The sequence below is a fragment of the Mastigoproctus giganteus genome, chromosome 8, assembly GCF_048544385.1.
Source record: "Mastigoproctus giganteus isolate SK-2022 chromosome 8, ASM4854438v1, whole genome shotgun sequence".
Taxonomy (NCBI): domain Eukaryota; kingdom Metazoa; phylum Arthropoda; class Arachnida; order Uropygi; family Thelyphonidae; genus Mastigoproctus; species Mastigoproctus giganteus.
Window position 1 is genome coordinate 88,588,901 of NC_143582.1, and position 14,416 is coordinate 88,603,316.

The window sequence follows — 14,416 nt, forward strand, 5'->3', positions numbered from 1 at the left end:
AAACAAAGGAGAGTTGAAGTCATTATTAACATTGCCATAAATTTCATTCTTAATTCTATAAAAAGAAGAAAAAAAAAAATTATGCACCAAGTCCATAATGAGTTGCTGCTGCTCTACTCTGAGATTGATGGCATCACAGCGGCAGCCGTTAAAAACATGTTTACTACAGGAACTCATTATGAAACTGGTACAGTAAAATAAAACATTATGAAACTGTTACAGTAAAATAAATAAAAAAAAGTATTGCTGCATTATTTTTATTGAAAAAATAATTTCAGTATAATGAAATACAATGAATGAAATTTTTCACTGTACTAGTGTAAATTGAAATAATTCACATAAAATATATATTGTAATAACACTAAAATAATTGGTTTATGGTAACTAAAATAAGATATATATTTTTGACACTCAAATGATTTTCATCTCCGAGTGAATACTCCATCGACTGTCGTTCCATTACGTGTAGTATTTACTAAAGTATTTGACTTAATATCTAAATTAAAAACATCTTTCATAAATTTACAAAACTTCTTTCCAGCCTCAGAATTTAATTCTAGATTGAAATCACCAGCGAGAACTATAGGTATACAATCCAGTGGTTCTTCCAATAATTTTGCAACTTCAATGAAATATGGCATTGAATTCTTGTTTATGAATTTTTTAATTATATCTAATGACATCCCTGGAGTGATGTCATTAGATATAATTTCATCGTTGTGTATATGGCAACGATGAAAATAGATTCACTACTGAATTTGCACAAAGATCCACAGATGTCTCCAATTTCATCTGATACCGCTGTCGCATTGCTGCTATTATGTTGTGTAAAGATATGTGTGTATTGATGATAGTTGAACCTTCACATTGATATATCACAACACCACAACTACGGACATCTTACCTTTTAAATTGAGTCACACATTGGAATGGTTTAAGTAATATATGTTCAATATTTTGGATTGCTGTACGATTGTGTTCGTTTCGATATCTCGAACATCGGATCGTAAACTTTGTACATTCATTGACGATATAGATATACCACTTTGTATGAAATCTTGCACTTCATCCTGTAGAGATGGTAGCTCATTATTTTTCAAGCGATCTAGTTCAGCACGAAATCGTTGTGGGGATTTGTAATATATAAACCTTGCAATGAGGTCACTCGAGATAATGCAATGTATACAAGTTGCTGTTGATGATCTTTTTCGTAATTATATACAACTTTGTTGAAGGTCCCTCCTTAAGATTTATGTATAATCAAAGCACAAGCACGGAAATTGTGCACGTCTACATGTTAATTTCCTATTGTTCTTGAATGGAATCGTAGTTGATCATTTTATAATAGGTACGGATTGACTAGGTAAATGTTTATCTTTCACATATTGTTTATAATGAGACTGAAGGTTATGTCCTTTTTTCGACTCAAGGAATTTCATCCATACTCATTTAACTGTTTCATCGTCCTAAAATTCGAAATATACTAAAGTAACGATTGCACAGTTTACCAATCCATCGACCAGATCTACATTTGTAGTAATCATGTACGGTTTTCTTTTCAATAATGGTAGAATGTATGGAAGTCCTGCAGTTTCAGTCACTGACATTTCATGAATTTTATTTCGCATACTTGCTAATTGTTCTTCAGAATGATATCCGTGGTATAAATCTTGTGCAACCATTTAATGGGTTTCATCTGCAACTATAGCATTTGTATTATAGGCATTTACATTGCTATTTCTTAAAAATAATTGAATCCCTTGCAGACATAAATTAGTAGCATCTTCTTTGGTAACAAATTGATTCTATAATTTTAAGTTGTTATGTTGTTGTTATTTGGTTTTTAGGAGCATTAGCAACTAAGGCCATATTGTTCCTGGGGGGGGGGGGTATGCGGTGGTCATTCCCTGACCTTTCCGCATCCTCCGTATTTGGTGATCACGGGCTCAAACCCTGGTCTAATCAAGAAGCGTGTGCTATGCACTGCCGCTCCTGCCCACCTGGCTATGGAGGATACTTCACCACTAATTTTAAGTTCATCTGGCAATAACACTTCTCTGTTGCCTATTTTTGTAACAATTTCAGAAAACGTACTATCGGACTGTTGAACAACTTGTACTAATTCATGAAGTTGTAGTGAATGTCATAATTCTGAAGCAATCAATGAGTTCTTCAGGCGTTTATATATAGGTGTAGCATGCACTGGAGGCAATTGCCGTAAATTTCCAATGAAGTATATATTCATACATCCAAATGGTATTTTCCTGGTGCACTATAACCTTGCTGTTTTTGCACCACAAAAATCAAAATCAAATCAATCCAAATGGTATTTCATGTATACTAGTTATCTGCTTTAAACGCATATCTATAATCGATAATAGTTCTGCACTAATCATACTAACTTCATCGATTATAATAGTATGTACATGTTGAAATGCAATTCTATATTGTTGAAGAATTTCGTTACTGAGATGAAGATTATTTGATAGACATACGGAAAGCAGAATGCACTGTTGTACCATCGATTGCCACAGCAGCATTGCCTGTGGAGACACAAGTAACATATGCGTTGTGAATATTTGATACATTACAAAAGCAATTATACATTTCCATCAATAATTCAAAAGTAAATGTCTTTTCACATCAGCAGGTCCAGTGAGAAATACTTGTATCGGTTCATGTATCTGATTATCAATTTGACGATAGATAGCTTCAAGTAATAATGCGCATTGTTCTTTATTAGTACTACTCATCAAACGACAGTATTCTTCAGATCGTAAGACATTCTCTCGCTTCCTAATGACAGATGATAATTTATCCATCATTGCCATTTTCATCTCTTCATCAATAGTTTTCTTGTCGTTAAAGAAATCATCATTAATTTCTTTTGATTTAAGAAATACTTCATTTTTTCCCACTGCCAGTCCATTTTCATCATTCTCATCAAGTTCGATACAAAGTTGCCCACAAATTGCTAGCGTCTTTTCAATATGAACATCAGATTCAAACTCTTTTCTTCTCAAGGTAATTATCTCTTTGTTGGTTTCATAAAGTTCAAATATTTATTTTCATTCTCCTCACTGATAAATGGTATGTGTAAAGTTACCATTTCGTGTATATGTTCATGAAGACATGTTGTATTATAATTCCGATACTGAATTGTTTTAGGTAATTGTCTTTCACCCATCTCCCATTTCCTTTTCGATAATGAGCAGTAAATTGTGCAAGAATCTTTTAATGTTTCGCCCCATTTTTCATATTTATCAAAAATACTATCTTTCGATATATCCAAAGACTCACTATCAAATTGTTGTTCATCCAATTCAGCTTTTCATTTATGTAATTTCTGATGCTCATATGGCCATACCGTCGGCACGTATTCAATTGCTCTTGAAGACACGGACATTGGGTATCATAATAAATACCAAGCTGCTTCTTGTGAACTCATCTCCACAGAATTCAATACATCTACACTTAATGGCTGTGTTAGATCAGTTATACCAATATCGGGATATTCTTCTTGTAGCTCTATAATTTTCCTTTGCAGGTTGCTTATTCCTCTGTTAGTTTTATTCACACATTTAACTACATATGCTGCACACGAATATTCTTCTACGATAAATTGCAAATCCGAATTAGACTTGAGCACTTCTAAAATCCAAGAATTGTAATTATTCATAAATTTCTCTTCTATCTTGCATTTAAGAAATATGCACGGTTGTTTGATCAGCCCTCAAAATATTTAGATATTCTTCTTCTGATTGGCATTGATTTGGTTTAAGGAATTCTTTGAAATTAACATGATTATCCAATTCTAATGAGTCATGCATTTTACGATATTTTTTGCAATAAGTTAATCTTCTATTGTCATCTGTGGCCATCGGTACCAATATACGAGTTTGCGATATTGGTCAAAAAGGTGCTTCAAGTCAACATCCGTGTCAGTTTGCATTATTATTTTTATAATAGGTAAAAGTATGTTTATGTTGCTGTAAATCTGAATAATCTTAAGTTTTCTCTATAGAACATAATGCATCTATCATTTGGATAGCTTCTTCCATCCCACCTTCTTTTTCTTCTAATGGTGCAGAGGGTGCATTGTTCATCCATAATAATATAAGTGCATGTGGACTTCCTCGAAGTTGAAATTCAATGCATTTAAAGAAATTCACAACATAATATTTCTCAAAAGGACTATACAGTAATACCCCGACTTACGCTACCCCGACTTACGCGAACTCGGAGTTACGCGGTTCTTGATTTTTTCGTTTGGCAATGCTGCCGCCCACTATCTTCAAGGTCGTTTTTCATATGTTATCGATATACGGTGCGACGGCGGAGAATGAGAGCGAAAGATGAACAAAATTCAGCTTTGCTGCTTTTATGTTTTTTTTTTCAGTGAAGGGGAAACACATTTCACCATAATAACGTAAAAACCAACACAATTCCAGCTATCGGTATAATCGCAAATGCAATTAGATCGAGTTTACTACCAGTTTATAACAGATTTCACTAGCAGAAACGCAACTGGATTTTTATTGTTTTATGGTAGTAACCCCTAGAAATGTGAGGTGTTAATAGTGTATCTCTGCCTTTATGGTGTTGTTTATTCAGTTGCTACATGCGCGCAGCTTTGTTTATGCGTATCAAGCGTGCCTCCTCGTTTTGTAATTGCGCTTTATTCCCTAAAAATGAGTAAAATACTTAATTAAAAGGTGTGAAAAGGAAGCGTCCTGGTGAAGACACTGCAGATTCAGAGAGAAAAAGAAAAGCAATTATCTATGAACAGAGGCGGACTGGGTCAAAAATTCTTACCCGGGAAAATTTATAGTGGCCTCATACTACGGTTTATGGCCAAAATCACACTGGCCCACCTGGGTTACACTGGCCCCGGTAAGGCTTATGGCCAGTCCGCCTCTGTCGATAGAGAAAAAAATATGAAATTGTGAAACGCTTTGAGCGAAAAGAAACACCATGTGATATTGCACGTGCTACAGGCCTAAATGAAGCAACGGCAAAAAGCACATGACAATTGCAAACTTGAGAGGTTGAAAATTGAAAAGGGCTCAATTGTAAAGGGCTTAAAAATTTTAGAAAACATAGACTCCAACGAAGAACGCGTTATAGCTACAAAGCAAGGAATAAAAAAATTATTAGCTTGCTACGAAGAAATTCTGCGTGAAAAAAAGAAGGCGCTGTGTAGTCAGACGAATTTGTTAGATTTTATGAAGCCATCGACATCGAAATAACTTTTTAACGTAAGTGATTTGTTTTTTTAATACATATTTTGTATTAATATGTATAAAGAACTGCAATTTTATTAATATTTTTCTTCTAAACTAGTGTTTTTGTTAGTCCTTGGTCCCAATTAAGCAAAATTTATATGTATTTATATGCAAAGTTGTACCCCGACTTACGCGATTTTCGTCGGACCCACCTATCGCGTAACTTCGGGGTATTACTGTAGTTTTTAGATTTTAAAATTTTGAGTATACTCTCAACAATTTTATTAAAATATATGGCACAAATTCTTCGGTCTTCATTTATTAATGTAGCTCTTTCAATGTAAGGTAGATCCATAACTTTATTAGTTGTAATTTCTCTTTTATATCTGAATTTGTATAACATACATAGTAATATGGGCCATGTTGGTTCGCATGCACCCAACTCAAGGACATTGTAGGTTTTCCTAACTGACGAATCATGGCAAAAACATCTCGTATGTTGACTCCAATAATATGCTGAATTGGGAATTGATTTTAGAAATGCCAAGTTAGACTCTAATGACTTGTTTATAAACTCTTTCAATTCCAATATAGAACGAGTAATGTTAGCTGTTATTCCTACTGATTTAAACTTAATTTGCAAATTTTCTGCAGTACACATTCGCATAATATTCATTGCCATATATAGCAAATGTTGGGGAGTTACTCCACAACGATTAAATCTATGAATTTCACTAGATGCCATCATAAAGGGAGTAATTTTCAATCCATTTTTAAATTTTCATGCATGTCCCAAATATATAGCTGGAAAAGAAAGTTCGGCATGTATATCAAATATGAAACTTGTTGGAGATGATTTCTGACCTGGTGCTATACATAAACATTTATCTTCAGACCATGATAATGTTTGTTATTGAATTAACAATAGCTCATCATCATTGTTGACAGGTTCCACAATTTCATCTGAATGTTTGTGTTCACTATCATCATTTGTCCCCAAGAAATCGGCACTCACTTTTATGCCGTAGAATTTATACAAAGGTGAATTTATCAAATACCGTAACCATATTTTCACTATTTTCTTCTGCACACATCCTTATAAATATGATGATTTATGTACAAGTCTTCATTTTATATGTACATTAATGGCATAATTGTCATCTAATTCTCTAGGTAATTGATGAACTATCGTATTTATGTTAATTGGTACATTCATTACTTGTCCATGTTCATAACGTAAATGACAAATTTGCATAAAGGGTAATTGTGGTGGTATCAAATGCTCAGTTACAACATCTGGTGGAAGCAAATGAGTAGGATATGTTGGATACATAAATCCATTTGACGTGGCCATAGTTGTTATCCGTCCCTCTTTTAATGAAGTACGACATGTATTACACATCATGAAAGTACTCACTTCTTGTAAATGAAATTCATTTTGAAGTAATTCATATGAAGTTGTTGGAAATGGTTTCAAATCTAATTGAAACCATAAACGATCACAAACATTATAGCTAAATCCAAATGGGTTTTTGTATATTAGTTTTACAACTCACTGTCAGTTCATATAGACACTATAGGGATGAAATCAGGAATCTCATTATTAGCCTTTTCTAATTTCGCTTTTTTTCATGCACAATATTCCTTCGTTCTGCTGGAGGTTTAGATTCCTGATAAGTATCAGGCATAGTAGAACTCTGTGGCTGAATTTCATTATTATTCAGAATAGTTTTAATTTCTAATTTCCTTTTCTTCCATTCACGATTTTCTTCATTATTTCAGTTCGAGTTTTTTTGGGTGCTGTTTGAGAACTCCCAGACATAATGAAACACTCTTGTTGAATTTCATCTGGATTAACATTTCTGTCCAACTTCCCTTTCTTTCTTTCTTTCTTTCATGATATTCTTTCGAACTCTGGGCTGTAGATTTTGGCACAGTCACTCGTGTATTAATCATTATGGTGATATAACGGTATAACATAGCGTGTCACTGCTCAATTGTACTTGTTGTGGCACTGCAGCAACAAGTACAGCGCATGTGCATCGGGTTTCGTGACGATTTCTAGGTAACGTAATGCTCTTTCCCAAATAACACCGGTAAAAATATTTTTAATGTAAATACATCTCTCATATTAGGTGGAGGGGGATAAATCACCTGAAAAACTGTTGACTTTCTGTTAGAAAAGATTATAATGAAAAAGAACAGAACGGTGTAGCCATCTGTAACATTCAGATGCAAGATACCACACTGACTGTTTATTCTATTATTGTTTGATCGCAACAAAGATTAATACTATAATAGATGGAAATCAGATGTGAAATATACTATCAATTTCTGTTACTAAAAGAAATGCTGTTTTAAGAAAATTTTCACTATTATGGAAATATTTCTAGTTTACAACAAGAGAAATGTTTCACAAAAAAAACAATAAATAAATAAATAATAAATAAATAAAATAAATTTAAAAAATGATGAGTGATTACAAATTTTATTATTTGTAGAATTTTTTATTTTGTAAATTTTTAAAATATAATGAAACAAGTCTTCTTTTTCAGTGATTTTAAACTATTCTGCTTACATGTCTTGTAAGCAGCTCACTTGATGGGTAAAAAAGAAAAAAAAAAAAAAAAAGAAGGTATCAGAAGTAGTAATTTAATTCAACATGGTGCTTATTGAATTGCATATTTTCAATTGCACTAAAGCTGGATTTCCATAATAATGTGGGGATAAAAGTTTTCAAAATTAAAAGCAAAATCTGATGTACCGCATTTCCATATCAATGTGACATTTCTTATAAATAAATTTGCATCTATATTGTTCGATGATACTTTCTGGGTAGGGGAGTGAACAATTTGCATTTCTAATAATGTGTATTTTGTCATTTTATTTATTTATTATTGATTTTAACTTGGCAGTGATGATGGGGCACCTCACAGGTGTTGCATTTACTGTTAATTAATAATTAAAATTCTGCAATTTTTCTACTTTCCTAAATATAGTCAAACTTTTATGCAAGTTTCTGAAGTGCTTTTCTTAGTTTTCATATAGAAATTTGGCAAGAGACCATGTCGGGTGCCTCTCCACTGTTTTTGTAACTATTTGGATTTTGCTTGAATAATGGCAAGTTACCAGACAAGCACTAACATTGTGTTTGTTTAAAGTTTCAGGTTACTTGTTTTTCCTCTTCCACTAGATCAATAAAAAACACAATAAACATCTAGTATCTTGCCCTAGCTCAGGGGTGGCAAACCCATGGTATGCGTACCCAAAGTGCCACACACAAATTTTTTGGGCACGTGGAATTCAGTGTCTCAAAAAAATTTCAAACTTCGAAACAACATCACTACAAGAATCCATGCCGACCAGGCTAGCCGGGTAAAGTACTGCAAAAACCTTGGGAGGTGCATTATGGCCACAGAAGCCTATGTGCCAACAACTACCAAAAAAAAAAAAAAAACAAGAATCCACCTTGAATCACGACCTGTGCACTCCGTTCTCTCTGCCAGGCATGTAGTGAAGCCACAAAATTTATTAAATAGCTGTATTCATGCAGTTACTTGTTGAAGTTGGAGTGGTGACATATACTGACAAAACTGTGAAAAAATTGAGTGATCAAATGCCTTGAATATTGCCTTCCGAAAGGCACGTGAGGTAGTTTTTTTAAAAGATTTATCCTATTTTGGCACCCATGCTTAAAAAGGTTTGCCACCCCTGCCCTAGTTATTCTTGAAAGATTCATTGTTTTCACAGCATAAATACAATAATACAAAGAGATTATTTACAATAATATAAAATAATATATAAATTTATTTACAATACAAAGAGATTAAATCAGGTTTTCTCTCAAAATGGCTACTACTCTTCAGAAAGCAATATGCATAATTTCAAATTTCACATGCTGCGAGGGGAAACAAATTTGAAGTAAATGTTGAAATAGGCCTGAAAATGGAAGTAACTAACAGTATTGAATATACAGTAGACTCTCAATTTTCAGGGATAGATAGTAAAAAACAAATCCCGGATAATCGATTTCCCGGTTAATCCAAAAATACAAAAGTCCCCGACATACATAAGATACGTTCCAGGACTTCTTACTTCGTCAAGTTTTACATAACTCGGGAATGACTAATAACATATTGCTGCTATATCATTATTGACAAATCTGAATTCCACACGATACTTGTTAATGTTTGGCCATTTTCATACATCCTTATTAGTTTAATTTTCTGAACCAAATTGATGGCTTTCCTTTTGTTGGTAGATTTACTAGCTGTCACTTATTCTCTTAGTCGGCACCATGATAACGGTCAAAATGAAATTTTCTGAAAAGAACTTCACAGGGTTAAGGGGCAAACACACTATTATCACCTTACGCGAACTCACATTTTACTAAAGCACATTTCTGGAGGTCACTGCCATTAAACAATTTGCACCTTCCGGGTTACTGGGCTTTTCTGTTCGGGCATCTAATTATAAATGGATAGTAAACTCAATCTTATTGCATTTGCGATAATACTGATAGCTGGAATTGTGTAGGCTTCACATTATTATGGTGAAATGTGTCCCCTTCACTGAAATCTTCAGTCATATATATATATATAAAAAAAAAAAAAAAAAAACATAAATAAATTGTAAGAATCTTCTCTTCTTTCCTATTTTCCCCCCATTGTCATTATTGATTGCTTATTTTATTTATTTATTATTTTTCTTTTAAATTTTACAATCCTAAAAAAAAAAAAAAAAAAATTGGGTAAATACTTGCGTAAGTCGGGGACAGTAAGTCGTCTTACTGTATCCGTAAGTTGGATACAGTAAGTATCAAAAAATGTTCAGCAACCTATGTAAAAAACATGACAATGGATGAAAAAAGAAAAAATTTACCACGCAATACTCGCGTATCCAATACGATGTGTCCCTTTATTTTTTGGGATGTCGATTTTAAGTCTAATAACGTTCCTATATTTTTTTTACGATGTCGATTTTATTCTAATTATATGTCGATTTATATCTAATTTTATATCTAATAGCTTCCTTTTATTTTTTACGATGTTGCATATTGTTTGGTCACCAACATCATAATGGTTTTTTAGAGATTTAACGGATGCACAGTTTTCAAACTTTTGAATAATTTCAAGTCTTTGTTTAACTGAAAACGCAACTCTTTTGCGTTTACCCATCATTTTCAAGATTTCTAAACAAAAAAAAAAAAAAAAAAAAAAAATACTATAAAAAAAATTCTGACATCCCTGACATAAATAACGGAACAAAATTTGTCTTCTTGTGCTGCAACGGAACACAACAATCGACGCAACGCACTAAAAACAAACTAAACATTTGGTCTCTTTTTTTTTGAGCGGAGGGAATTGCAAGATAATAGGTACACTAATCTCCCAATGACGACTTATAATGTCACTTATTTATGACTTGCAAAATATCTGTTTATACCTATTCTAGTTATTACTTGAATTTTTTGATTTCTGGTTGATTTATTTTTTTAATTGGAGTCTTCAAGTGTCCCGGTTAATCCGATCCTGGTTAATTGAGAGTCTGCTGTACATGTTTTAATCTTTCAACAATATTTACATATAATAATAAGCAGAAATATATGTGCATGTGGAGTTTGAAATTTGACATACTTTTAAATTGGAAAATGAAAGAGACTGTGAGGTTGATGTTTCTATTTTATGTCTATGTTTTTTTCTAATTTTTGCAAAATTAATATATATGTAGCCAGGGCATAAATTTAAATCCAGTTTTAATCTTTGACTGCTGGCATTACTAAAATTTGAAATTTATGTTAGTTAATGTAAAGGCCAGACGTGGTGTTCTGAATATATATACATTCCCACAAATGAAAAAAATAAAATAAATAAAAGAGTTGATTCCTTGAAGCATGTTTATCTTAGTGTGGTTTAATAGTTTTAGTTTAGCAATAGCTTTACTAGAAGCATATGATGCAAGAAAGCAAACTTATATAGCATGTCAAAAAAAAAAAAAAAAAAAAAACACACCTTCCCGTTTATATATTTTAGTTCATTTTCTTATCTTGTTGTTGTTATTATTTGGTTTTTAGGAGCATTAGCAACTAAGGCCATATTGCTCCGGGGATATGCGGTGGTCATTCCCTGACCTTTCCGCATCCTCCGTATTTGGTGGTCACGGGCTCGAAGCCCTGTCTAAGCAAGAAGAATGTGCTTCGCACTGCTGCTCCTGCTCACCTGGCTACGGAGGCGCCTCTTATCTTGTAAATGCAGTTTCATCAACATATTCTGATTTTAATTTTCATAAATAATCCTGAAGTGGAACCATTTTAGCCTTTTCTAGACAGTATATTTGTGATACTTATCCAATGTTATTAACTTATTTAAATAATAAAGCTATGGGCTAATTTTCCAATTATTGTAAAGCCTTATCATCATTAATTAATAAAGTTATATTAAAATTATAAAAAAGAGAATCCATTAACTGCATAAAACCTCAAAAAAACTATTTCAATATTTTAAAAAATAATTATCCCACCTAATATTAAATTTCTTCCTTTCATTTTTTTATATTCAATATGACATATTTGATTCTTACCTTGTCGAATTCTATGACTAAAGGAAAGGCCTATCTGGCTGGAATTGTTTATTTTTGCCTACAAAAAAAAGTTATGTTAGGAAGTTATAAAATGACTAGGAGTTCATATGCAAAAAATGCAACTCAGTATTCTCAAAGGACATTGAAGTAATATGGAAGAAAAGCTATTCATAAATAAGAATGTACAATAAATTAGGAGAGAAATGAAATAAGCTAGCATAGAAATGAAGATAATCAAATAATCAATGATGATATAAGTAAGCAAATTATAAACAAGTAGGGCATTCTACAAAACAGGATAGTTTTTTTAAAAGTAAGTAGCAGAGCAATTAAGGCCATGAAAAATCAGTATACTGTTATGTATTATATGCTTTGAACATACTGATGAATTACTGGATAATTATTATTAGCCATATGGTGCAAGGAAGCCTGAGGCTTATGCTGCACCAGCCAAAAAAAATTCCCCGAGTTACCCTGGGAGGGAGGGAGGGAGGGAGGGAGGGAGGGAGGGAGGGAGGGAGGGAGAGAGAGAGAGAGAGAGAGAGAGAGAGAGAGAGAGAGGGCGGGGGGAGGGGATCATCAAGAAAGAGAAGAATGATGATATCCAGCTCAGGACCCTCCTCTGGTCTCTGGGTGGATATTGAACTCAAATCATATATAGGAAGGGACATTTCAAAAAAAAACTTCATGGAAATTACGGGTAAGAAAAGATGACCAAAAGGAGAAAAGCTACAAAATGGTAGAAAATATATTACTTTTGCAGCACAAGGGAAGGGATAATTTGATATGTCATTATTCAATCACATCACATCCCATCTTCTAACCAGAAAGGATTTTGATTCACTATTATAACCTCAGGGGCTCACATGTGGTGAGTATGGACTTGGCACACCCAGGGTTCCGAGCTGGATATCATCATTCTTCTCTTTTACATTTGACTCTCTCTCTCTCTCTCTCTCTCTCTCTCTCTCTCTCAGGAATTTTTTTGGCTGATGCAGCATAAGCCTCAGGCTTCCTTGTACCATCCAGCTAATAATAATATTAAATAATAAAATTACCTTGAAATTTATATAAAGTTATACAGGTTTCTTTCTTTTTTTTTTTTTTAAGTGTGCTAAACAGATTGCTCATGTTTAGCACACTAAAAAAAAAAAAAAAAATCAATGTAAACTGATGAATATTCTTTGAAACTTCAATTTAAAAACTGTACATTATAATTATTTCAATAACAAGAATAGAATTTAAACTGGGTGCTGCTATCCCTGAACTAATATTAATATTGAAGTCCCCCAGGGTTCATTATATACCCCTACTATTTTAAATATTTATCAGCAATACTGACAACTGCACATCAAGCTTAATGTGAATTCTTGCAGAGGATATGAAGGTTGGCAGTGTGGTTATGATAGAAATCAAGGCATGCTACTGAAACAGACCCATAAAAACTGAGTTTTAAAATTCATAAATCAGGGTGCTACTTATGAATAGCAGTAATCCCAGAATAACATACCAACTGTGTGGTACCACACACAAAAAAAGATCAAAGTTAATTGGATAGTCAAACATGAAGTTCTGTGAGAGGTGCAGACAAGCTGCTAGGATGGCTCACGGGGTTCTATCAATGATATACAAGAATTCTGCCAGAAGGGCAAAGAGGCAGTTATAATATTATATAAGGCAATGGTTATGCAGCATCTTGAGTGCTGAAAACCTCATTTTAAGAAGATGTGGATCTACTGGAAACAGATGCAGAGAGGAGCAATAAGACGGCAGGATCACAAAATAAGATTAAATAAGAGTTATGGATCAAAGACAGTACCTCTTACTGAAAAAGAGGTACTGTCTTTGATTTTCAATTTTGCAAATTTCAGTGCCTGGAAACTAGGCACCTGCAAGAACTGATTGCTTAAGGTTTTAAATGGATTGATTCTAAAGGCTGATAGAACCTTAATGCTTTCTTGAACAATACATATAATGGGACAAAAATTTAAATAGAAAATACTGGTTGCAGGCCAGATCTGTTAACATATGTTTTCAGCCAGACAGTAACTGATTGTTGGAATAAACCTCATCTTGTGTTGTGGCTTGAATAAACCACATTTTTGCTGATGCCATCAAGGAAGTAATAAGGGTTTGGGGGAACTGCTTGTTTGAGGTGGGGAAATCAGGAAAGGGCTGACTCAGGTCAATGGCATGGGAACAAATGATACTTACATCTTACATGGGAGTATGACCAGTATGACCTTAAATTACCCTAACCACTATGACCTTAAATTACCCTAACCACTGATCAATCCTCATAGGTCTACAGTTGCTCATCACATCCTTCCTACTTCCTCCATGGATTGGAGATATATTAGCACCTCTGTAGTCCAAGTGGAATTGTCCACGCATCTAATGATGTTCTCATTAGCATCCCAAACAAGATGATGCACTCACATGAAGCATTTATTTTAGTTCAACAGGATGTATACAAACAACTCTGCAAACCTTACCTTTGTTCAAAGAATATATTGTTGAAACATGCCTATTCAACTGTAAAGATTGTTGCAATATAGTTATTCAACTCATCAGTCAATTTTGTTGTGCTTTCTATGATTCTTCTACTGCAA

At 33.4% G+C, this 14,416-nt stretch overlaps 1 protein-coding gene across 1 annotated transcript in view; it reads right to left on the minus strand.

Annotated features, from left to right (window-relative positions):
- The window catches only part of LOC150081704 (voltage-dependent anion-selective channel-like), a 180,556-nt gene that overhangs the window by 1,023 nt on the left and 165,117 nt on the right, over positions 1–14,416 (minus strand). Inside the window, exon 8 of the mRNA XM_090379569.1 lies at positions 11,805–11,862. Within this exon, the coding sequence (XP_090235695.1) occupies positions 11,805–11,862 (58 nt within the window). The remainder of the gene's footprint in view (positions 1–11,804; positions 11,863–14,416) is intronic.